Genomic DNA, 23,924 nt, shown 5'->3' with positions numbered 1-23,924 from the left:
GTGCGGATGTACAGAATGTCTTTATTTGAGAGACACTCTCTTAATGATCTTCTAATGTGATAAACACCAAAATCAAGACTGTGGGTTCTTTATGGTAAAGATAGTTTCTGCAGAAGGGTCTCAAAATATTTTCTTGACCCAATTTGCTGCTCCATCGTTTTTTTCCCCCCTCATTAGACTAGCCACTTCCTGAAAAACAACAATGCATCTCATAGCTGATTTCACTTCATCTTCAGTGGCTTGGGTTCTGTCTAATGTGATGGAGGACATTCGTTATGTGTGCTATGGGGCAAATGCCCAGCGTGATCATCTGAGAAGACTCAGTTTGTGCACAAGGCATGAAGAGCCATGAAGACACACACATATATAAAAGCGGACAATCTCTGTTAGAAACCGGGAACTTGGAGTCCGTTTGATGAAGGGGATGCCAGCAGCATGTTTGCTCTCTGTTCGGGAATTTTACTACACTATTGAAAGTAAAATGTGTCTTGCTTGACACATCGGTGTAACTTTGTGCTGAACATGGGGGGGGGGGTCAAGATCTCTGTCTAAATAAATAAATAAATCTAGGTAAATTCCCAGATGATTAAACATGCAACTATTTTTCTGGTAATAACTGAAATTAGTAAAGAAAATCAACAGCCTATTTATGCAACATAACTCATAATATTATTTTGGGGGGGGGGGGGGGGGGGGTAGGTTGTATTGGTTGAGTCTGATTATTTGGGGGGGGGGGGGGGGGGGGTCATAACCCCCCTGGAAATTACACCCCTGGCTTGACATAGGACTTTCAGCTCCTCAGAAGCAGTAACAGGGCAGTTTTCTGTGTTTTTTTATTTTATAATGTGCCAAATGTTTTCAAAGGTCTTGACTCCAGGCATGCCACTTTAGCACATGGATCCTTTTGGAGCTACACTGACAAAACGTAGTTTGGCATTTTCTTGCTGAAATAAGCAAGATACTTCCCTGTTCTTCTTCATGCATGCCTTCCTCGGTCCACAGATGGTACCCATGCATTGTACATTAATAAATTATGGGCTCTGGATTTTGATCTATACCGTGGTACAACCTTTCAGTCCTCTTTATCTCCTAATTTCCACAAAAGTATTTCAAAAAGTTTTATTTGTAAGACCATAGGGTGGTTTTATATATATGTCTAATAGACTCCAGTTTCTCTATGTGAATGGGGAGTTACTTAAGGAGTTCCACAGGGTTCTGTGCTAGTACCAGTTTTATTTACATCATACATGCTTATACAGGCACGGAAAACATGTTTATTGCTATGTGACATGATACTGAACTTTATCTATCTGTGAAGCCACATGAGACAGACCAATTAGTCAGACTACAAGTGTCACGGGTTGCCGGGGCAAGCCGTGTGTATTATTAAAGGACCCAAGATGCAGGTGGCTTCTGAAGTGAGCAAGCTTTATTGCGACAGTGATATACCAAACAAAGGAAAGGGTGGCAAGAAACAGAACTGAAAACACTCTAAACTGGGAAAACTAAAACTTAAAAAACAAAAAAAGAACATAAATGAGGGTACCTTGCAGGGAGAACAACGTGGGGAGAATGCACAGGAAGATGGAGGAAGATACACAGACGAACCAGCAATGAAGACGAGGGAACTCGTCTGGGAAATCAGGGAATGGGAAACAGGAGGGAGGCACAGCTGGGAATAATTGGACATAACGAGACAGGGGGAGTGAAACTAGAATCACTGACGAGAGACACGAACCTTCAAAATAAAACAGGAAACACCAACTGAACACACCACACACAAGAAAAAAGGAGAGTACAAAAACCCAGAATAAACAAAACCACAGAATAATAATAAACTAAAACATAAACACGGAGTCACAGACAATGCATATAAGATAATGCATATAAGATGTTTCAGCTGGTGTAAATGAATACGCATATTTCAAATAAATATAGGCTCATTGAATTCTGGTTTTATTTAAATAAAACCTTTTTTGTTTCCTTTGTTTCTTTATTTGTTTTGCAACAAGATTTTTGCTGTAAATGGTTTAATCAAGGAAAACAGAAACAAAAAACACACAAGATGCAGCAAGCATGCTTAGGTAAAGAAAGGGAGAAAAGACCACACACTTCTATACACTGACAGGTTTTATCTCATTAGCCCACCAGTTGACATAAATAGATGCTGCAGTTTTTGAAACTGATGGCATCTTCTCAGCAAATTCCAAAACACCGCCACAGACATTAAAAATATTACATAAGAAAAATATTACAGGGGTATAACAGCCGTTATAACCATTTGAATCCACTTACTGGGAACTAGCTCTGTCTGATAAACTTCCATTTGGTCATAACCCACATAAAGAGCCCTTATGTAAAAATACCTGAGGTAACCACTGATCGCTGTGAGACAGAGCAGCATGATGGACATTCACAAAGACAGGAAGAAACCTGTTCAACCATTTCAGCCTTTATGCCTCTGATTGCTACATGGTGTGCGGAGAGCTGTGTTGAAAGGAAGAAGAGTGCTTTTAAGGTTGTTAGCGCTCTGAGACAATCCAAGATTAGAATAAAGAAAGCTGTTTGAAATGTTTTTTCTTGCCTGGCTGTTTTCTGTCACTTTGATCTGTATAACTGCCAGCATCAATGTATTTGATGTTTGTCAATCTTGAAAGGAGACGTGACTTTTTATTTTTTTTGAGAAATTCCTGCCACTGATCACACTTTATAGCTGCATAACGATTAGACAAAATTAATGAATTATAGATGATTCGCAGCTTAGCCATGAGGGTGCACAGCGAAGACAGCATCAGCATATATGTTCAGATTAAGTGGCCCCAAAGAGACAATTATGGTCAAAGTGTATTATCAAAGAGAAAACTGGGTTACAATTTTGCTAGAATGGCTTTGGCCTAGATTTCTCCAGAGACAGTTTTTTTCCTTTCTTTTTTTTATCACACTCTAGGATTGGAGATTTGCTGTCTCATGCCTTTGAGTGAAATGTTAGAACAGTATGTCACGTATCACTGAAATAAAGTTTCACTAATAATAACTTGAAATCATGCACAGAAGCAGAACATTTAGTATTTCCTGAAACGGAGACAGGCCCCTAAATATGTCTCATTTCACAGGATAAATCTGAGAAAACTGACTGAGCCAACATATTCAGTTCACATAATGTGACTGCTGGACAAATGACAGGAAATTACCAGTCAAATCAAAGTTTAGCAAAGAATGATGCGTCAACATCTCTGCAAGCATTGTACTAACCCATATGACATGTCTGTGAAAACATTTACAAAGCTGGACCCCCTTCAGAGCTGCTTCATGCTGTAGATTCAACAAGGTGCTGGAAACATTTCTCTGGGATTTTGGTCCACATTGACACACAGCATCACGCAGTTTCTGTGCATTTGTTAGCTGCACATCCATGATGTAACTCTCCCATTCCACCACATTCCAAAGTGCTATGTTGGATTGAGATCGGTGACTGTGTGGTTGTAATCAGTAAGTTACTGTTGCCTTCCTAGCAGCTTTGAAGCAGTCTGGTCATTCTCCTCTGACATCGGCAGGACATTTTCACCCAGAGAAGTGCTGCCCGCTGGATCTTTTCTCTTTTTCAAGTCATTCTCTGTAAACCCTAGAGATGATTGTGTGGGAAAATCCCAGTGGATCAGCAGTTTGTGAAATACTCGGACCAACAACAGCCATGTCACATTCACTTAAATCATCTTTCTATGCCATTCTGATGCTCATTTTGAACTTCAGCTGGTTGTCTTGACCCTGTCTACATGCCTGAATGTAATGATTTGCTACCATGTGACTGTATATAAAAAATATAATTTACAAACCTCCTCCTTGGTCGGCAGTCATATTTAACTGGTTTGTCACACTGAAAGTGACAGTATAGTATGTAGTGTCCAGATTAGAAGATAATCTGGATTGTAATCTACTGTACAGTCTCATCTTTTCCTACGTATAAACAATACAAAAGAATTAATGTTACTAATAAGCCTTAGGATTCTATAGGGCTCTTATTTAAAATGCGTGACCCTCGTGCTCACTATTGCACTGGTTTACACACTCCCTCCTCCTCTTTTACTGTTATTTGAGTGACCTTTGCTGAAAACCTTAGACCTCAGCTGTTCCAGGGAATCACTTAAAAAGAATAATGAAACTACGTATCAGTGACATCTTTAAATATTTTATACCTTTATGGGAGCAAACAGGGTCTCGTGGCAAAAGGCAATGGCAGCCAGCCAGGTGCACAGCTGATTTTGGTGTTTTTATGTGATTTATACAACAACAAAAAAGGCTTCAAACTCTCCAATCGATCCTTTTAATTACAGGTATTAAATATTGTCTATTTAATTTTTAATCGAAATATAAAATTAGCTTTTTAGACGAGCTCTGTGACAAACTGGCGAACTCACTTCTCGATCTATGACAGTGAGAATAAATGGACTAATGGATGGAGGCTTTTTAGATTAAAGAACTTAGTATAGTTTATGTCTTTCTTAACAAACAGAAAAGAGATTCTAAACTTAAAAAAGACTCAGTATCTTTAAGATATCAGGACAGAGTAAGAACAAAGCTGGCAGAATTATCTCTTAAAATGACTATAAGCACAGAATATGAACTCAAACTTTTGGTTTCCCAAAAAGTAATCTGCAGGTATTCTGTAGTTACAAAAACACATACTGTAATTACCAATTTGTTACTTGCTTATTCAACTTAAACACTGGAGCTATTCTGGGCTCTGTTATGAGTTCCAGTATCATCCTTACAGGCATTATTTCCCTTTCACAACGTTTGTGTGACAAGACTGGCAACCACTATGTGAACGAGTAAAAGTGAAGCTTCTGGCCTGCACGTGCTAGATCGTTACAGACAGATGGCCCTCGGGGGGCTTCGCTGCATTACAGAGAACTTTGCGTCACACGTTCTCATACGGGTTACCGTACACGGTCTTAGGAAGAGCCAGAGAAAGCCAGCCGTGTCACATTTAATTTTTCAAGATGTGATGACATTGAAACCTTCAAAAGATTGCTTTGTGTCAAATCCTGAAACATTCATCAAAACAGTTCTTTTCAAAAGCAGCTGGGGTTCACTGAAGAACACTTTAACATTAAGCCACCCTGTGGGGATACTGGCAGATCTCCTCTTGCATAGCAAATTAAACTTCTTAGCCTTAAATAGCCATGGTTGAAGCGTATATGTTTAACAATATAACTAGTTGGCTGATTGTATGAAAGCTTTGAGTAGTTTTGTGGTCAACTGTAAAACAAGAAATGCCATTTCTGTAAAATTGTCCATGTCTTTTTTCTTTGTAAAATGAAAGGCCAGGCTCTCACTTCTATTAGAGGTGTTTTTATAACAGGTTATATCACTGCACTATAAACCAGAAGGACACCTCAGCAACAAGACTGAGGTCAGGTGGTAGTCTAGCCCTGGGCTCTGCAGTCCCAGCGATCGCACTCACTTAAGCAGCGAGAGTGACTTTGATTATTAAAATTTTGTTTGTGAAAGTCAAGCATGCATTAGGAAAAACACGCTTCTATCCACTGGAGAAAGCTGTCCAATTATTCACAAAGGGAAAGTTCACCGAGAAGCACCGGAAAGGCAAATGATCAAATAATGAATCTGCTGCAGAGGAGAATTTGCTCTTCTGACAGTGATTCTGTAAAATACTTTTTCTTTGGCAATTTGCAGTTTGTGTGCTGTGGAAATCCAATTTCATCTATTCATTTTGAGTGTCTCACCAAAAGATGCCAGCGGGAAAGGTGGCAACATTCCAGTTTTCCAGGACAAATCATTTGGGTTTTATCTAATGTAATCATCTAAAAGACTCGCTCTAATTGAGCAAAGAGAGAGATAATAATTTAAGCCCAAGTCTTTTCCGGGGTTGCATCACAGAAGAGGATTTCTCTCCCAGTGATCTGTCCAGGGACGGTGATTTGAAAATGAGGTGATGTGAATTGACCACGAGCAGTCCCTCTCTCATGGCGGTGTTTTCTATTTGTGTCAGCCAACATGTGTTTCTCATGATGGGACCTGACACGTCCCTTTGAGCGGTAACGGAGCATGAAAAGTGACAAAGTCGAGAGGCTAGGGGAAACAAGGTTTTTGCATATTATCCTCTAATCCACTAAAACCAATATAGGTAATGCATGAATCTTGGAAGACAGGACTTTCTTTCTGAAGAAAAACCATCCTGCACTTCATGACTACATTTACACAATCAAATGTTCCCCCTCTGCTCTCTCTTCCTTTCTCTTTCCAGAGTGGTTGATTTTACTTGAGTGCACACTACCTGTTAGGTCACTTTGACCTCTACATATGTTTGAATCGTACTCTTTCCCGGTCTGAATATCTGAATGAAATGGATTTACTGTTAAGGATTAAATGGAAGGGTTGCCTTACAATGCATTCTAATTTTAGTTGCAAGTATGAAAGAGCCATCTTTTTATCAACATATTTTGCCATATGGGAATCCACATCCTCTGTCTCTGCCTTTGTGGAAGAATTAGTGCTCATTTAATGGCATTGCAAACTAAAAGGCCTCTCTACCAATGCCAGTGTCCTAGCTCATCATTTAAAAGAAGGCCATCTGGATCCAACCAAAGTATAATAGCCAACTTTCCACCAAGTTTCATGAATTTCAGCCAGGTTGTTTTTACTTAAACTTGCTTACAGACAAACTAATAAACAAATGGAACTGAAAAGAAATCATCTGCCATTGTGGAGGAATTGCTTGTTTTAAGGTATTGCACAAATGTTTGGGTAAATGTAAAGCAGGTAAAGCAGACAGAAACACAAAGTTAAAGATTTGAGCTTTTTAACATTCTAATCGCTTTTCTAATACTCGGATAAGCGCTTCATCTTGCAAGTGTGGCTTGGCGGTGGGCCCCTCTGGAGCAAGGTGGCCAAGGCACCGATTGGAAGAGGTGGTGACGTATATATGTGCAGCAGCAATGAATCACTGGGAGACAATACCTCTCTCTCTCTCCCAGCCTGATGTGTTTGCAAATGCACTTTCACTGAATGCAACACAGGGCAGATGGAAAACTGCTTTGGAATACTTGTGGTGTAAAATGCAGAGACAAAGTGAGTCCTGAAGATTGCACCAAAATGTCATACCTGAAACTACCGCACTTCCACAGTGTTACATAACTTTTGCAATTTTGTAGGCAATAGCAGTCACTGTATGGTGTCCTCAGATGAGGAAGGTTTTTTTTCCCTTTGTCTTTTATAAGACACATGATGAAAATGAGCAGTGACTGATAAGAAGAAAAAACATAGTTCCAGACTTATCTCGTCTAAATATTACTTTTTAACTTCTGATTATTTGCCACATGGAGTCCAAAACCCTTGGAATTATTTTTCAACTAACAAACTCAAGTGAAAATGCCGGCAGGTGTGTCACCTATAGGCCTATTCTGAAAGCGCCGAGGTAGACGCTCGTGCACGTGCGCGCGCACTCACATATGACTCATCTCATCTAAACTAAAGCACTTTGTCAGAGGCGTCCATTCACGTTACACCCATGCAAGAACGCGCAGACTCAATCTCAGCTTGGAGCGCGACACTTATAGTGAGGGTGGCTATATAAGTCCATTCAGCATCTATCCTTTAAGTAACTATATACTTGATTCCTCAAAGTGAAGTGAAGGAGGGCGGCATCTCGCCAACTACCTGGCAACCTACACGGCTGTAGCGGACCACCTCTAAAGCCTGAAGGTAAGAAAAGTTTCATTAATTTTACCCACATTTTGAATTCGTATTTTTCCCTCTTTTAGCATTTTAGTTATTCTTTTCCCAAGCACAGCTCAATGCGACTTTGCTTAATTAAAGACTTCTTTGTGCTTCACAGCAAACATTTAAAAACTGTATTTGTAGATGATAAAGTGGATTTGTAGATTATAAAGTGGATTTTTGGCTTTGCTGATACCTTTCTATTCTCATTTCTGATTTCATTTTTGGGGATGGACTAAGTATAATGATAGAAGACAATAATTCCTCATTCTAATCTTCGAGCTTCCTTTACGCGTAAATATTCCACACCGCTGATCAGTTGTACAATATATAGTCTCCTTACTAATAACAGGTGGCAACAGATCGCAAAATATCTTACAATAATAAAAATAAACTGCGGCAGCAATAGTTATAATTTGCCCGTTACATTATTGCAACGTCTCTTTTACGTGCGTAATTGCCTTTTTACGCGGCACATCTCGCGCCACAGCAAAAAAAACGAGCGTGCCAAAATTAAATAACCCAATGTATTTCTTTTTCTTCCCAGATTCCTGTTGAAATCCTGACATGAAGCTCAATTTATTCGGTACCGCCGTGATTCTGCTAGTTGCCTTCTTACCGCGCTACGAATGTCGGGCTATTGAGAGCCCTGGCAGTACTCTGCGCGTCCCAGCTCTACAAACCCAAAACTCCCAGCAGCTGCAATCCGGCCCGATTCTGGAGAGGCTTGGGGAGGAGTATTTCATCCGACTGGGCAACGGGGACTCGAACTCTTTCCCATCAACGTCCATGTATCCCGGCGGATCACCTTCCATCTTCAACAGAGCTTTGCAACTCCAGCTGACGCGGCGTCTTTTACAGGGTAAAGTTGGGAACATCAGGGCGCTCATAAGCGGCTTCGGAGACCGCGGGGACGACTCGATGGAGAGGGGAAGAAGGTCCGAGGACCCGCCAATATCCCTGGATCTGACCTTCCATCTGCTCCGGGAGATGATGGAGATGTCCAGGGCGGAACAGCTGGCTCAGCAAGCGCAGAATAACAGAAGAATGATGGAGCTCTTCGGGAAATGATTTCCCAGCCCGCCAAAGATCTCCCTTCCCTTTCTTTTTCTTTTACTCCTTCTGTTGTGCATTTTTGCCATCAGCACAAAACATGCTCTGTACAATATAGTGCTGCTTTATCACTTTATTGTTTATAGCTTTAACCTCAAACTATGGAGCATAAACGGGCTTGACTTATAATGAGCCGATTGTACCTTGCCATTTCAATGTTGGTGTCAGATCTGTAGAGATATGCCGTTCTTCATATTTGAGATGAAATACTTTCGTCTAAGACATGAATTGCATTCACAAAATTGGCATTTTGTTTTAGATTATGAATCACTGTATTTATGAAATTTATGTTTGTTAATAAACTTATGTGCAACCAGTCATTTTCTGTTGTGCAACAGAACGTCTTATATCTATATTTTTAATAAAAAAAAAATAAAAGCAATGCTTACATTTCTCTGTGGATATCCTTACATATTAGTTAACACTAACGCCAATAAAAATAAATAAATAATCCCATTAACTTTGACTAGTAATCTGATTAAAACGCACTTTTCTAATGACTTTTAACACATGGATTTGTAGTCCCACATTAAAGAAACTTTGAAAAAAAAAGTAAATAACAACTTTAAGAGTGCACAAATGGCCACAGAATCTCGAGTCTTGCCTATAAATGCTGACTGGTAAAGGTTTGCCTAACTCAGTGCAAACAATTGCATAGGTCTAACCATGGCATTGCTCTGGAGCCAGTTCATGCCTTCTGTCTAACACAGACGCACACAAAAAAAGCTCTAACTGCAGTACTTTGCCAAAAATCTGAACAACCCTTCAGCGCAGTGAACATTCATACAGCGTTCTTCTTCCAAACCCTTAATCCTCAAGAGGCAATTCTCATTATACCAGCAAGAGGCAACCACGCTTAGCTCAAAGATGCACCACTGATAGCTAATTAGTGTCGAAGACACTGTGTGTGTGTGTTTATGTGTGAGCGTGTGTATGTGAACGCTGATTCTTGACCCCCAGTGTCAGGCTACGCTAAACAAGAGCCGTGGGTGTGAGTCATCCTATTCTTTTTGGCCCGTGAAGCATCTTGAGGCTTAGTGTGGGATTGAGCCCGTTTGTAAAGGATCCAACTCACCGAGACACGGTGTAAAATAACAGATGGTCGTTGAATGGTGGACTACCTGAGCGGTGGAGTTACAGCAACGTGAGGCCATCGCAGGGCAGCAAATTATTTGCTTTGGTCTAAAAATATGGGAGCACTCATATTTGCTCACTGTGGTCTCATATGTATATGCAGGAGTGTTATCCTGATCATGCAGTGGAGAAGGATGTTAAAAATGTCTGAACAAGCCAAAAAAAGGCACTCACGCATTGAGCTGGATTTCCTTCCACGGAAATATGCCAATAGGAGTGTGGAAAGACGAAGAGGGAGGGAGAGAGAAGGCATTACGAAGAAACAAAACTGTTTTTTTACATCTAGTGTCAAATAGCGATGTGAAAAAGTATGCTGATGGTATTTAGTCAAATCATTTTTAATGTATATAATATGCATGTATCATATATATCATGGGAAATAATACCTGTGCCACATTACAATGAAGAATATTAAACATAACGCAAGCAGCCCGATGTAGGAAATACTGAAATGTCACAGTGCTCATTTTATCACTCTGCTACATTACTCACAGAGTTATATCAGTCATCAAGAAGTATACAACAGGGAGGAGAACCAGCGGCTCTCCTATTATGTTTTTTTAATGATGGAGTTTAAGGAGCAAGTCTCAAAAGGTCAACCACATAAAAAAAATATTTGAGTACATCTCAATTCTGCAAAGAGCTGAATGACAGTCAAAGTCCCTCTGTCATTAAGCATGTTCAAAATGAAAAGGAGGAACTAAAGCATGTTTTTTTAATAAGAGAAAAAGAGATTAAATCAGTCCGAATGCTGTGATAGACCAATCACAACAAAAGAGGCAGAAGTAAAACATCTCTGCCTTCCTTAAGATCTACATACACAGATTAGGTTCCCCTCGTGGCTAAAAATGTATCACAGCTGACCTGAGGTCAACATTTAGGAGCAACAATCAATCCTGCTTCTGGTTTAGGTGTTGTCAGGGCCGATGGCTGACAGCTAAGTTGAGGGAGTGCTCGTGGGTGCGCTGGGGGAGGAGCTCATCTGCTGTGGGGGTGCAGAAGGCTGGGCAGAGGTGGCTGAAACAGCACCTCCAGGAACAGTTTGTGATCCTTCTCCTTCCTCAGCACCGGCTCCTGCAGCCTCATCTTCTTCATCCTCATCTTTGTCATCTGTGTGAGAATTAAGGCAAAAAAGGATGAAGGTTAGAGAACTACAACACTGAGGGGTGTGAAGCAAATTAAAGCCGCGATCTCTGTTCCTTTACCTTGGATGAAGTCGATGCTCCGCAGGGCCTTGCCCTCTTTCTTGAAGTCGACTTTGTAGTGATCCATACTCTCGTAGCCAAGCTCTACTTTATCCAGGTGCGCTGCACTGGATGCCTCTTCAATCCTGAGCACATAAGTCTCATTTAGGATATTCACAGGACTAAATGTTGCCTCACAAAGTCATGGTAACACGTCTTAAATATATTCAATCTGTGATGTTTAGCACGTTCGGCAAGTTATTTCAGGATGCCACAGCAGAAGATAGTGATTTGCAACATTTCACAGGATTATTTTCCACAGCTACCAGAGGGAAGGTGTGACCTTGCTCTATTAGAGTTCTGGTTTTATGTGTAAGTGCAGATGTACTCATTCATGAGAATGATTAAAAAACATTAGCTAGAAAGGATTTTGACTTTTACACTGGCGGTGTAGTCTCTCTCTTTTTTGCAAAACCCCTTCATCCTCTTACCAGTGCAATTATTATTATTGAAAAACAAACAGCATACTTACTTTTTGAGGAGAGGCTTTGTGTTCTGAAAGACACAAGGGAGAGTTCAACTGAACATGCACATAAAATACTGATAAACTTTTATGAATTGGCTAAAATTATGTCAAATTTAAACCCCATGTGGTAGCAGCTCTGACCTGCAGGAATAAAGCCATTTCTGGCTCATCCATAGTCTGGATCCCCATCTCCAAGATTTTACAGCTCTCCTCCAGATGGTCTCCATATTTCCTTGTCAGGCCCCGGATATAGTTTACCTTCTCTTCCTGTTCGCCTGTCACCTTCTGACTCATCTCCCTCTTTTTCTCCTCCAGGATAGAGTACAGGTGGTCAAACTTTTCACAAGCCAGAGTCTTCTGTCTCCGACTGTTCTCCTGTACGTGCGTGAACAAGTGAAGAAAGCACACACCCACAGGGAAAGATTGTAAATTCTGCAAGTCCATTCTTTATTAATGAGTTCTGGGTGGGAAATGTAGGCAATTCAGTTTCGAAGTACATTAGAATTTCAAAATGAGAGAAAATGCGGTAACTAGTTGTTGTTTTCATTCTTCGGATGTCTAAACACTGCAAAATTCCTTCCGTTCAGTTGGTGCCATGTGCATGACGCCACAGCAGTGACACACAGGGGACTGGAGTCACTCCAGCTTCCTCTCTACTACATCCAACTGTGGCACGTGAACCATAAGAAAGCTGCCTGTTCTCGCCCTATCAATTACACTGCTCGTTTTATTGTCCGTGGAAGTGGGTCGAAGGCAGAATAGGGTGCTCTAACTAGTGTATGTGCACCCAGCGTAGGAGAAAATATGAAAAGGGGAGATTAAAGCAGTCCGTGGAACCAAAACATTTATTTTCCTCTTACTGCCTCTCTGTCTAAATCTCGCAGATGGATAAAAGCAGAAAGAGTGGCCGTGACAAGGACACATTACATCAGTTTGGTTGTCTGTGCAGGTGCATTAGTGTGTGCACGGAGTGAGGCTTGCTGCGTGAGTGAGCGGCCAGGCACTGCAGCAGTCGGACACTGACCTCTATGGCACGACAGGCTTCCTCTAGCTGACTAATGATGCCCTGCATCCTGTCGTTGTTACCAACCACCATGGCAATCCCGTCACTCAGCTCCGTCTAGGGGGCAAGGACACGACAGCATGACTACAGACTCAAATCTGGGGCAAATCTATGATTATACTACGACATACTTCATGATGAAACTGTAAAAAACACATCACCATGGCTGACAGTATTCGTAGCCTTTGTAAGCATCTCGGGCCTCACCTTCTTCGTCTGGTAGATGCTGCTGAGAGGAGCCACCTCGCACTCTTTGTGGGCTCCAAAGACCTTGCACATGGAGCATATGGGCACACCGTGGGTCACGCAGTAAATGTTGATCTTTTCGTCCTCGTGAATATCACACATGGGCGTTTCTTCCTTTTTCTCTGGTGCTGGTTTGCTGCTGTTGAGGTGCGATGAAAACAGCAGTAGTGTCCTGTGATGCTGCACATTTGACTGCATACTGATGTGACATGCAGTGTCAGTTTGATAATGTCACTGTTACACATCTCGGCATCTCAACAGCTTATCGATGACCCATCAGGTGTGCCCTGCCATTCACATGCACTGCCAGCACTGTAATCAATAGGTCATCATCATTGCTGAGTAGTGTGGGAGCAAGCATACATGATTCATGTTTATATAGCTTAAAAGTTTTCCCCCCTTCCTTATTTCTTAAGTTTATACGTCACACCATCAGACAAAGATAAAAAATGCAGTTTTTAAATAATGATTTCATTTTTTAAGTGAAAAGTTTATCCAAATGCACCTGCCCTGTGTGAAAAAGTAATCGTAAAGCTTTTGGCGATATCTGACAATGAGTCTTTCACATCACCGTAGAGGAATTTTGGCCTGCTCTTCTTTGCAGAATTGCTTTAATTCAAACACATTTAAAAGGGTTTTTTGAGCACGAACAACCTGTTTAAGGTCCTGACTTTGAGTAGGTGGTTCCAAAACCTTACATTTGCTTGTTTTTAAGGATAAAGGTCACTCTTTGGGGGATGCGATTGTTTACATTTTAGACCGAGGAGATGGTTTAAAAGACGATGACGGATCATTAACTACACCAACTGTCAACCACCTACAATGCAGTCTCGAGATCCGTTTCCCACGCGGCTCAACATCCACTCACACGTTGCATCGGGTGAACTCAACGGGTCACATAATGTGGTCTCACGCAAGATCTCACAGTGATTTCATCTGAAGCCTCAGGTGGTAACGACCCACTGCTTTCTTCCCAGTTTGGCTCGTGTGATGATGGACATGACTACTAGTCAGGCAACGATCTCCTCTTAAGGGGAAATCCCCATTAGGGTTTAAATACCTGGCACTCTCTACGTTTTGGTTTCAGAACTGAAGAAGCATCTCGGTCATCCTATAAACTCTACTCAGGATAATTGTAATGAAATAATGTCACAACAGCAAGAAGTGTTGTGGATATCATGTCATACAAGCCTTTCAGTCATCTGCTGGATAAAAAATCTGTGTGGATGACTACTGCAAGTAGAAATGCCCTCTCACCCACTGCAGATCTCTGACTCAGAAGCCAGTGTTTCACTTCCTGCTATTATACTTTACTGCAGTTTCACAAATGAAAACATCCTCCTGTCAGACATGAAGAATTCTTTTCATTTTCTGTTATTTTGACAAATGTCTGATCTGTCTCACCTGCTGGATTCTTGTTTGAACATGTCAATGATATTCTCAACCAACAGGTTCCTCTGCAGGCCGTAAACACCATGCCTGTCCAGAATCACCTCGTGTCTGCAGGACGGGCATCGGAAACGGCCACCAGAGGTCAACGAGCCGCTTCTTGTTGGAAGGTACGGGTTTGAAGCCTGTAAACAACAAGTGAAGCTCTGAATAATTACATTGTTTCACTCGGCAGTTAGGAAATATTAATCCAGGGGATTAACAGTCCATAACACAAACTTCAAACCACCATCATTAACATTCAGTCCACATGCTTGTAAACAGAGCCTATGGGTGTTAAATTTATGTCACTATTTGGGTCTTTGATATGTGAAAATTCAGACCAACTTTATAAATAATTACCAATTTGAGCCATTCAATAGCTTACCTGGAAAACATCATTGGCACATTTTCTGCACAGGTTGTGCTGGCAGGGTAGGATGACCACAGGCTTTGTAAACATTTCCAGGCATATTGGACAAATCAGCTGTTTCTCCAAGTTGTCCATGGTGTCAACGATTTCAAACACAACTAAACAACTTAAAAAGTCTGAAAAGTTTAGTATGAAGTCCTTTCTAAAAGCAGTCTATCATAGGCCCAGCTTCAGGCTAAGTAGTAGGCCTGTTATGTTTGTCCTAGAGGGTGTAGACTCCTATTTCCTCTGTGTCAGTTCTGTTTTTAGCAGCTACTGCTGTCACGTCTAAGGTTGCCATTTTTGCCTTGTCCATATTTGAAACTAAGTAGGGCAGTGCTGAACAGCAGCCCATCCCCAGCCTCTTCTACGCTGGGTGCAATGTAGCTATGCGTTTCATAGGGTGGGGGCGAGTGATTTAGCAAGAGATGCAATCATATGACCCATGTGACTTTTAGATCTAAAATTATTGATAGCATCTGAAAATCTCTACTGAAAACACGTAGTTCTCGACACCTTTTTACCATGTTGCCAATCAAGTGCCAGCTTTGCATTAATGTTAACTTAGCAGCAGGAAGCTATCGAATGTGACTTCCGTCAAAGTTTGGAACAGACCATTACGTTAGAGGGAAGATAACAGCGCACAGGAGAGGTTTGTTACAATACCTAGCATTAAACAAACTATGGCATGTGTTAAGCGTTTTTTGCACATGGGTATTTACACTTAGAGAACAGCATAAGGACGACAACCATAACATTGGGTGTATTCACCGCATCCTTAAATGTAGGTGATAACTGCTACTATTTTAAAAAACAGAAAAGAACAATTCAGTTAAAACATTTTGGTGTTTGTTAGCATGTTAAAGGCCTTACATTGAATGAAAATGTTATTGGAGAATGCGGGCATCGATCCCGCTACCTCTCGCATGCTAAGCGAGCGCTCTACCATTTGAGCTAATTCCCCGATACGGAAGTCACTCGTTGTTTGTGTATTTATTGCTCGTGAGATACGTAGTCGGTCCAATCTTGCGGTGTAGTGTTTGATATATTTCGCATATCATGCCGAAATACAGTGCGGTAAGGTAGCATTATTAAGCTGTCTAGGTTAGCTCTAACGAATATGAATAATAACAGGGTTTAATAGCTGCTAAGTTATTGAAAGGCTTGCAATGTTAAAGTTCCTTTGGGGGACACCAAGTTACTTGAGATATGTGGGGAAACTCTTACACACAACCATTTAGCTCAAGTGGAAAACAGTAGCGAATGCAAATTTCCCGAAAACACGTTAACCGAACAGGGCGTCCGCCATATTTGTGACTTTACGCAGAAGCAGAGAATAAAGCGTTTTACGAGCCGATCTTATAAATACCCATGGGTTAGCTGTAGTCGTCAGCTCCCTTCGATAGCTCAGTTGGTAGAGCGGAGGACTGTAGTGGTTTCCCAGACATCCTTAGGTCGCTGGTTCGACTCCGGCTCGAAGGAGAGAGTATTTTTTTCCCCTCCACCTGAAATTCTGAGCGCTTTTACAAATTTGCTAAGAATTGCTGTTCTATGAAGCTTCTCTAATCATTTCTTTTAATGAAAATGCATATTTCAGATGTTGAAAAAAATGGCTAGTATTGGCAGTTAATGTATTTTTCTAAAAATAAATGCTAATCCATAAAAACAGATTTGATGATTTTCTTAAACTTTCCCACAGAATCGAGTAGATTTTTTGGGTGGATGAAAGATAGAAGTGAGCTTGAAAATGTTTGGCACTGCACTGCCTGCAGTGATGGTCTAGTCAGCACAAATACACAGCATATCCTGCAAATCTGCTGTGCATGTTAAATAAGAAATGATCACACCTGCAAGCACTCTGTTCAAAAAGGGAATTTAAAAGTGATTGTTTAGTGTTTGATTATCTCTCCACTCATGATGAAAACAGACTTTATCACTTTGTTTGACTGTGAAATGACTTATAAAGGTGCTGCGAACACATTCAGATGGATGACTCAGAGACCGTAATTAACAGTTGTGTGGAGGACTGTGGCAAGCGTCACACGCTAATAAAGCGCCTTTGTTTATTTCTGTGCTGTTGCACGATTGTTATTCCTCCGTCCACTGATTCTCATTATTTCAATTACAAATTAAAACCCCTGTCCTCTGCTAATGGAGTGCTCATCTTCATGAATCTGTATGAGTTCCTCACTTTATTTCCAAATATTTGTCACGTCTAAATGTCCCACGCAAACGAAGCAATTAAAGATGCACTTTTTCAAAACATTTGACCTATACAAAAAATATTTACATACTCTTTAATTAGAAACTCAATGTCAAAGCGAACGTAGCAGGATCCTCATAGTGGAAGCTTCTGACCCATTTAAGCATACCTCATCTTTTTCTTTTTTCTTTTCATCTGACTCATACAATATGACATCTGCCTTCCTCGCACCTCTTTTCCTTTTATATAAAGCCACATAGATGTGCACACAGTGCTTTTCATGCAGAATCAATGAGTCATATTTAAACATTTTAGACAGATGTCAATACTGAAAATGAATGAATGTCTCTCTCACACTCTCTAATTTGTCTCTTTGTTTCATTTAGTGTCCACTCCGGGGTTTGCAGGTTAGGAATCAACTTTAAGAAATGAGAAAAAAGGTGAAAAAAAAAATAATAAAATGGGGGGAAAAGGATGAGAAATATACACATTCAAATAGTAAAGTTCCCATCTCTTGTGATTTGCAAGTCTATGTAAATGTAAAACACCGCTCTTACTAATTTTTGTCATTTAGCTTTTCATGTGTGTCTCACCCAGTTTTCCTTTCTGTTGATGTGTTTTTTCTCTGTGATGTACTACAACTGAAGTTTTTTGTCATTTTGTGATGCTGTGGGCACACCACTTTATTCAGTTTTAATCAGTAACCTCTAAAAAGGCTGAACTAGCATGATTATATATTCATTAGCGACAAGCACAGGCTGCTCAGATGCTCACCATTTAGATAAAAGTGAATTCAAATGAGATCAATTAAGAAGATGTTCTGGGTTATGTCTTTGTGATTGAAGTGAATTCATAATTTTTCAGCCATTACTATCTGACTCATAATATTGCAGCGCCTGTTAGTAAAAATCCAACAAAGATTGACAAATTAAGAGCAGTGTGGAGATTACTTGGAGATGAAAGGCCAATATGAATGCCAGACAGTGCTGCCTTTGAGGCTAAAAGCTGCCAATTTAAAGAGCACAGTGTGAAACTCCTGTTCCCCTCTTTCGCTTGGCGTTGGTAAGCGGTGCTTTGCGTGAATCGTGAAAAAGGTCTGCATGCACTGCCAAGGCCATGAAATACACCTGCGCTCACACATAACCCCACACATAAGATGTCTACAAACTCATAAGCAAGATGAAAGTGTATAAGGGACCAGAAAAGGGAGCAGAGCAAAGGGTGCCATCTGTTCACTTGTATGAATATTTCAGTTAGGTGGAAGTCATATTGTATTCACGCAGATGGCAAGCAGTCAGTGCCTGTGATTTAAAAACTCTCTGCGAGCAATTCCAGATAATGTCCATTTCTTCTTCATCTCCATATCTGTCCTAAATCATCCACTGAGCTGAGAGTCTTTGGGTCAGAAAAAGTATGATCATACCCTAGAATGAATAGTCATTTTAAAGGTAGCAGTAATTCACCGCGGATTCGCTTGGGATGAAGAAATATTAACGTTGAACAGTAATTAGCAAGACTTAAAAGGTATTCCATCTGAAATGAACACAGACACCATCAGCTAGGCTTCACATTATTTTTAAATGCCAAGGATGTAGTTAAATTAAAAAAAAGCAAGGTCAGATCTTTATCCATTTATGCAACTTCTGGATAGTTCAGGTCTGAACTAGTGATACTCTGGGCAGTTTCGAGGATTTGCCGTCACTGTGTTAATGTTGCAAAAGAACAAAATGATAACGCAGGCCTGTTTATGATACTGTGATACTATGAGCAGTACTGCTGAGGTCATACTGGGGTTACATACAAAGAGATACAGCAGCTGTACACCAAATATTTATAGTTGATTTAGCAGCAGCATTCACATTTATTTTCTCCAAGAAATAGAAGATCCAGTGCTCGGTGATTACCCTGATTACATTTTTAGTGAGTCCTCTTAGTTATCCCAGCTAATAGATCTTTTCTCTGGCGTTTCCAGATGCACAGTGATGATAAGTTATAAAAGAAAACTACATGTGGTCCTGTGTACTGTTACAGCCAAGAGTCTGGATAATATAAGAGGTACTTCATTGTAAAAGTAAGCAATCCCCTGTCATATGAATAAATGAGCAGGAACCTTCAACATGCAGTGACCTTTAAGGTTAGCAGTGAGGAGGCGTGCCTCTACTTTTTGGTATTTTTTTTAAAGAATGCATGTCAGATTATCCTCTAAAATGCTTCCAGGTTCACCTGTGCCTGTCGGACTTTAATAGCTTCTGGTCTGCAGATCAAGAGCGCAGTACAGTACCTTATTCTGTTTCTTTTAAATGAACAATATCATGAAAATCTAATTGGGCATAATGGAATATTGTCACACTTTGTAGATATAGCTTACTTGTTTTAATCGTAATAAATAGAAACGTTTTCTAGTACTTCATTGCTGTGTATATATTTAGAAGTTATTTTTGACCATACCTTCAAAACACAAGTAGTAGTGTGTAAATGAATACAGATCATTTAAGCTATGAAAATGTTTTAATATTTCTCTATATTTTTTGTTTGTTAGAGGGATTAATGGAAAAATTACAGACTGGGATCCATGACAATATAAGTAAAGGTCAGGCTTGACTCAACTTAGACGCGATCTCATTATGTTGAGATCACGTCATTTGTGTCATTTGTGATCAAGACACAAACTCACCGAGTCACTTTCCAGCCATGATAAATTACTTAAAAATACTCAAAACAACCCACAAAACTCAAAGAGTGACTCTGAAAAAAAGGCTCAGTCAGCATTTTTCCAGTAGCCACATTATCATTGGCTTTAGAGTCCGTCCCCTATACAGGCCACTAACATCTGTGTTAAGATCTCATTTAAAATGCACCTTTCATGCTGTTGTATAATATGGCTCAAAATTGCACAACTTGGCTCAGTTGTGTAACAAAACATGTCAACCTACAATGTTTTAGAGCGGAAAAATCCCAATCTTGTCATCCACAAATTGATTGAGCTGGACCGGGTGATCCTGAATCCTTCCTTAGTTATGCTTAGTGTTTGTTCTTCACACTCTTTGTGTCCTCACACACACACGCACCACTCCTCATTTTACTACTTATTATTACTCCCCTGCTCTCTTCCACAGTGTGTCTTTTGTCCCGTCTTCTTCTGCTCACACCCAACGCGTGGCAGATAGCTGGCCCTCCCTGAGCCTGGTACTGCTGGAGGTTTCTTCCTGTTAAAAGGGAGTTTTTTCTTTCCACTATTGCCAAGTGTTTGCTCTAAAGGAGTGTTTGATTGTTGGGATTTTAACTCTGTTATTCTACATTACAATATAAAGCTTCTTGAAGCGACTGCTGTTGTGATCAGTTCAATAAAACTGAACTGAACTAAATGAAAATGAAAATGGAGTTAGAGTAAAAGTGTGCCACACTCTTTCTGGGAGATGGATAAACAGATGAACGAGATGCGATAACTCTCACTCACATATAAATGTCTAACATCCTATTCGATAAAGCCACTTGATTAGAGGAAAGATGAAATCAATCAGCCTGATTTTCACTCCTAACTTTATGTAACATCCTCTGCCGTGCGGTGACGTAAAAGAGACGTCAGCCTGTTTTAACAAGCACCGCTGCACCGCATGGTCATGGGAAACTGAGATGCACTCAGCATTCAAGTGCTTGTCTCAGCCTGGTTTAAACCTCACAGCCTGTAAACCATGAACAGTGCAGTCCTTTAAAGCTTTGTTTCATAGGATAGTGAAGCAGGGTGATTTTAACAGCTGGTAGCTGATTGTTCAAATATCAGGAGGTATCTGGTTTAGACGAAGGGTAAAGCATGAACACAGTATAGTGGGATTATTGTGAATATTCATTCTGTCATTGAGGTAATTATTCATGCATCGTTACAGGAGCTTGATCAATAAACTGTTTCTTAACTTCTGTGCTGAGATCTTAATGAGGGGGAAACAGAGGTGCAAGGTGCAAAGATCATTTTGTAGTTTTTAATGCAGAGGCAGACACAGTATTAAAGTATTTGAGACTACCCACTCGCCAGTTAACAAATCAAGTTTTTGTTATGCAAAATACCAGCCTTATGGCCAAATAACTTACGAGGTAATTTCTTAGATAGCACAGTTACAGAGAGGAGAAGCAGAGAACCTTGCAGTTGTTGGCTAATATTTTATCTCCACCTGTGCCAGACAATGAATGTCAGTGTTACATCTAATCTGTTAATTGTTGAGTTTTGATCCAATTGCTTAATAACATTTGTATAATAAATCAGTTTTTACACATTTAAATAAATAAACAATTCAACTCTTAATGGTTACCAAAAAAGGATAATACTGTATCGTACTGTACTTGTACTACGGAGCTGTCACTGTAACTTGTGCAGGCCTTCAACACAGTAAAAGGGTGCTATCTAGTGGCAGAAAGAAAACAGGGTATGTCCAGCATGTTTCACAGCTGCATATTGACATCATTGCAGACGTCAGCACAGCACAGACACTGCAGTCACAATTATGCTGTTACACCTTGTGATTCACACTCTTTTTTTAATTAGATATATTGTGCACAGTGTAGATGGAAACGAGAGATGAGGCGATTGGGAAACATTCGGGCCTCGGTTTAAAACAATTGAAATGATCGTTTTATGTAGTTTGTAGTATTTATCTCGACATATTCTTTTCCACATAAAGCATAAATGTTTAATTAGGTGAGCTATGTTTGTGTGATCTTTGTATTAGCTTGTCATACTGAAAGATTTTGCGGTATTTGTAGAAGATATGCAACATTCAGAAAGCTGGTAGCAGTAACCAGATATTCTATTTTATATTTTTATATTATGTTTGAGATGCTCTTTCGTTTAAATGAACATCATTTTTATTTTTTTGTTTTAAATCTAAAAGCACACTGTCATTGTAATGGCCCTTTTTTACCACAAGATGGCTCCAGATACATACAGTGATACATTTTCAAAAGCATGCTGTTCATTTCTTCAGTTTTAACCTGATCATAAATACAATCCAGAGGATGAGCATTAAAATTACATATGAGCATCATAAGCATCTATCAGAAATCCGCAGTTTCTTTATGTTTTTGTGTTTGTGTGTGCACATAATGAACCTGCTTTTCAAAGAGACCTATAGAGGAAAGAAAAACTGCCAGTAAAGGAAAATAAAATGACTCCAGTGATTCTTGCAGTGTAGTAGAAGATTATTAATTAGGGATACCGTGGTACATTGTCCTCAGGGAGTGGAGTGTTGGGGGTTCTCAGAAGCAGACACTGCACTTGTGGCACCGAAGGGAATTTGCAGGTTTGCACCTTACCTGTTTTATTAAAACTCCTGAGACTGATGCTCAGTGCTAGTATATAACACCATGCATGGTGTGTGGTAGTTTTTGTGTGAGTGTGGCAAAAAAAAAGATGGCTGAGGAGCGAATTAATGAATGAAAAAGCTTTCCAAGATGTATATTTAAAGCAGTAGGGGTAAAGCGTGTGCCGTCGTGTGCTTGCATGTGTGATGTGCCACTGACACCGTCACATGCTAGATTAAGCAGTTTCAGAAACGTGCACTTAAAAACAGTACAGCCTATTTGTGGCTGGCCATCTCTGTAGTGTTTGCAGCGGCGGGTATTTTTTTAAAAAGCAAGGAGTGTTATTTTAGACATTTACACGTGAAACGTCACATTAAAAACTTTTGTGAATGTATTCTCAGCCACGAGGTGTTCCATGAACTCTTCACAATATTACTTTGTTAATCATCTGCCTGGGTTTGCAAAGGCCAAATTTGCTTTGAAAACAAAAGCCCAGAATATTTAAATAGAAATTTCACTTATTTTCTTATTCCTCCAAACAAATCCTCTGAAAACAAGCACATTTGTGTTTCCTACCTTTTTTGTGTTATTTCCCAGAGGTACCTGCACTATCAGATCAGCTCCAGTACCACCATGAATACTAGCGGTATGGGGATACTGCAGTATCCATCCGATACTAAGTAAATATTGTATTGCCAGTATTGCCAATAGCAATACCGATACTGATGCTTTTAACATATAAAGGCAGTGTATGTAGGGGTGAGCAGTGTATCGAGATTTATGGCATGAGTCAGCATAAGTTTGCAAATTCTAAACACATTTTAATGATCCCTGCGATTCTACAATAATCATTTAATAGAATAAAAACACACCTTTCAGCTTTTGATGGGTTTTGAAACTGGGTTTTTGGAGACCCGGAATTTAAATGTGCCTGCCTCTAGAGCACAACTTCTGTTGTTTAAATGAGCTATAAACGATAAATAAATAGGCTCAAGTCCACCCACTGAACTGGATAAGCAGCTAATAAGATGGATGTCTTTTTCAACTTTTTAAAATCCATTTCCATATTTATATTAAAAAAGATATCCCCTTGCTTTTATCATTTAGCCAACAAGTAGCTACAGATATTTTACCATTTAATTGAATGCTGAATATCTGATACTTTTAGGCCAGCCTTTCACTATAGTGAGTCTTTTCTAATCTTGACATATCCCCTGGAAAACACAAATGTACCCTGGTGTATGATGACTCTTTTAGATGAACATATATAAAATTTAAGAGTAACTCTTATTGTGTATTGCTACTGAGCCCTATAGTTTCCTTTAGTAGTGTTAAACACAAAGGAAATGATCTGAAAATAAAACCCCAACCCTTAGATAATGGGATAGCTGTGCTTGAGTTAGGTATTCTGGTACTCCGTCGTCTCCTGCTACTGTCTATGACACATTTGTTGTTGTGTTTTTGCAGTGTTGCCTTAGTTGCCTGGAAAAGATGCCAGGACCTCTCTTTGTGGGGGGTACGGCTGTGGGGAACTGCATTCAGACCATTCAGGAGCGTGAAAATGGGGGATGGAGGGGATTATACAT

At 40.1% G+C, this 23,924-nt stretch overlaps 2 protein-coding genes and 2 non-coding genes across 4 annotated transcripts; 2 read left to right on the top strand and 2 right to left on the bottom strand.

Annotated features, from left to right (window-relative positions):
- The first annotated feature begins 8,304 nt into the window (after nucleotides 1-8,304).
- crhb (corticotropin releasing hormone b) lies at nucleotides 8,305-8,808 on the top strand. The gene has a single exon (XM_085362387.1). The coding sequence runs from the start codon at nucleotides 8,305-8,307 to the stop codon at nucleotides 8,806-8,808; it is 504 nt and encodes a 167-aa protein (XP_085218513.1).
- Nucleotides 8,809-10,343: 1,535 nt separating this feature from the next.
- Nucleotides 10,344-15,137, bottom strand: trim55b (tripartite motif containing 55b). The gene is made up of 8 exons (XM_085362386.1): nucleotides 14,820-15,137; nucleotides 14,408-14,577; nucleotides 12,965-13,142; nucleotides 12,719-12,814; nucleotides 11,836-12,069; nucleotides 11,701-11,723; nucleotides 11,190-11,314; nucleotides 10,344-11,094 (listed from the first exon to the last, which is right to left on the bottom strand). The coding sequence occupies exons 1-8, from the start codon at nucleotides 14,937-14,939 to the stop codon at nucleotides 10,922-10,924; spliced, it is 1,119 nt and encodes a 372-aa protein (XP_085218512.1). The 5' UTR covers nucleotides 14,940-15,137; the 3' UTR covers nucleotides 10,344-10,921.
- A 597-nt stretch (nucleotides 15,138-15,734) lies between these two features.
- trnaa-agc (transfer RNA alanine (anticodon AGC)) lies at nucleotides 15,735-15,807 on the bottom strand. The gene has a single exon. It is a non-coding gene; the product is annotated as a tRNA-Ala (tRNA).
- Nucleotides 15,808-16,239: 432 nt separating this feature from the next.
- trnay-gua (transfer RNA tyrosine (anticodon GUA)) lies at nucleotides 16,240-16,325 on the top strand. The gene is given in 2 exon segments: nucleotides 16,240-16,276; nucleotides 16,290-16,325. It is a non-coding gene; the product is annotated as a tRNA-Tyr (tRNA).
- The last annotated feature ends 7,599 nt before the right edge of the window (nucleotides 16,326-23,924 follow it).

Source organism: Diplotaxodon limnothrissa, linkage group LG9 (genome assembly GCF_057381915.1).
Source record: "Diplotaxodon limnothrissa isolate DT_005_m linkage group LG9, D_limnothrissa_male_GT1.1, whole genome shotgun sequence".
In the NCBI taxonomy this organism is placed as follows: domain Eukaryota; kingdom Metazoa; phylum Chordata; class Actinopteri; order Cichliformes; family Cichlidae; genus Diplotaxodon; species Diplotaxodon limnothrissa.
This window is presented reverse-complemented; position numbering and strand designations above follow the sequence as displayed.

Bases quoted from the DNA above. Each gene is read 5' to 3' on its own strand.
- crhb (XM_085362387.1), top strand. From the start codon at position 8,305: ATGAAGCTCAATTTATTCGGTACCGCCGTGATTCTGCTAGTTGCCTTC.
- trim55b (XM_085362386.1), bottom strand. From the start codon at position 14,939: ATGGACAACTTGGAGAAACAGCTGATTTGTCCAATATGCCTGGAAATG. The intron at 14,578-14,819 runs GTAAGCTATTGA...TGTTGTTTACAG, and splicing joins GTGCCAATGATGTTTTCCAG to GCTTCAAACCCGTACCTTCC. The intron at 11,724-11,835 runs GTCAGAGCTGCT...TGTGTCTTTCAG, and splicing joins AAATGGCTTTATTCCTGCAG to AACACAAAGCCTCTCCTCAA.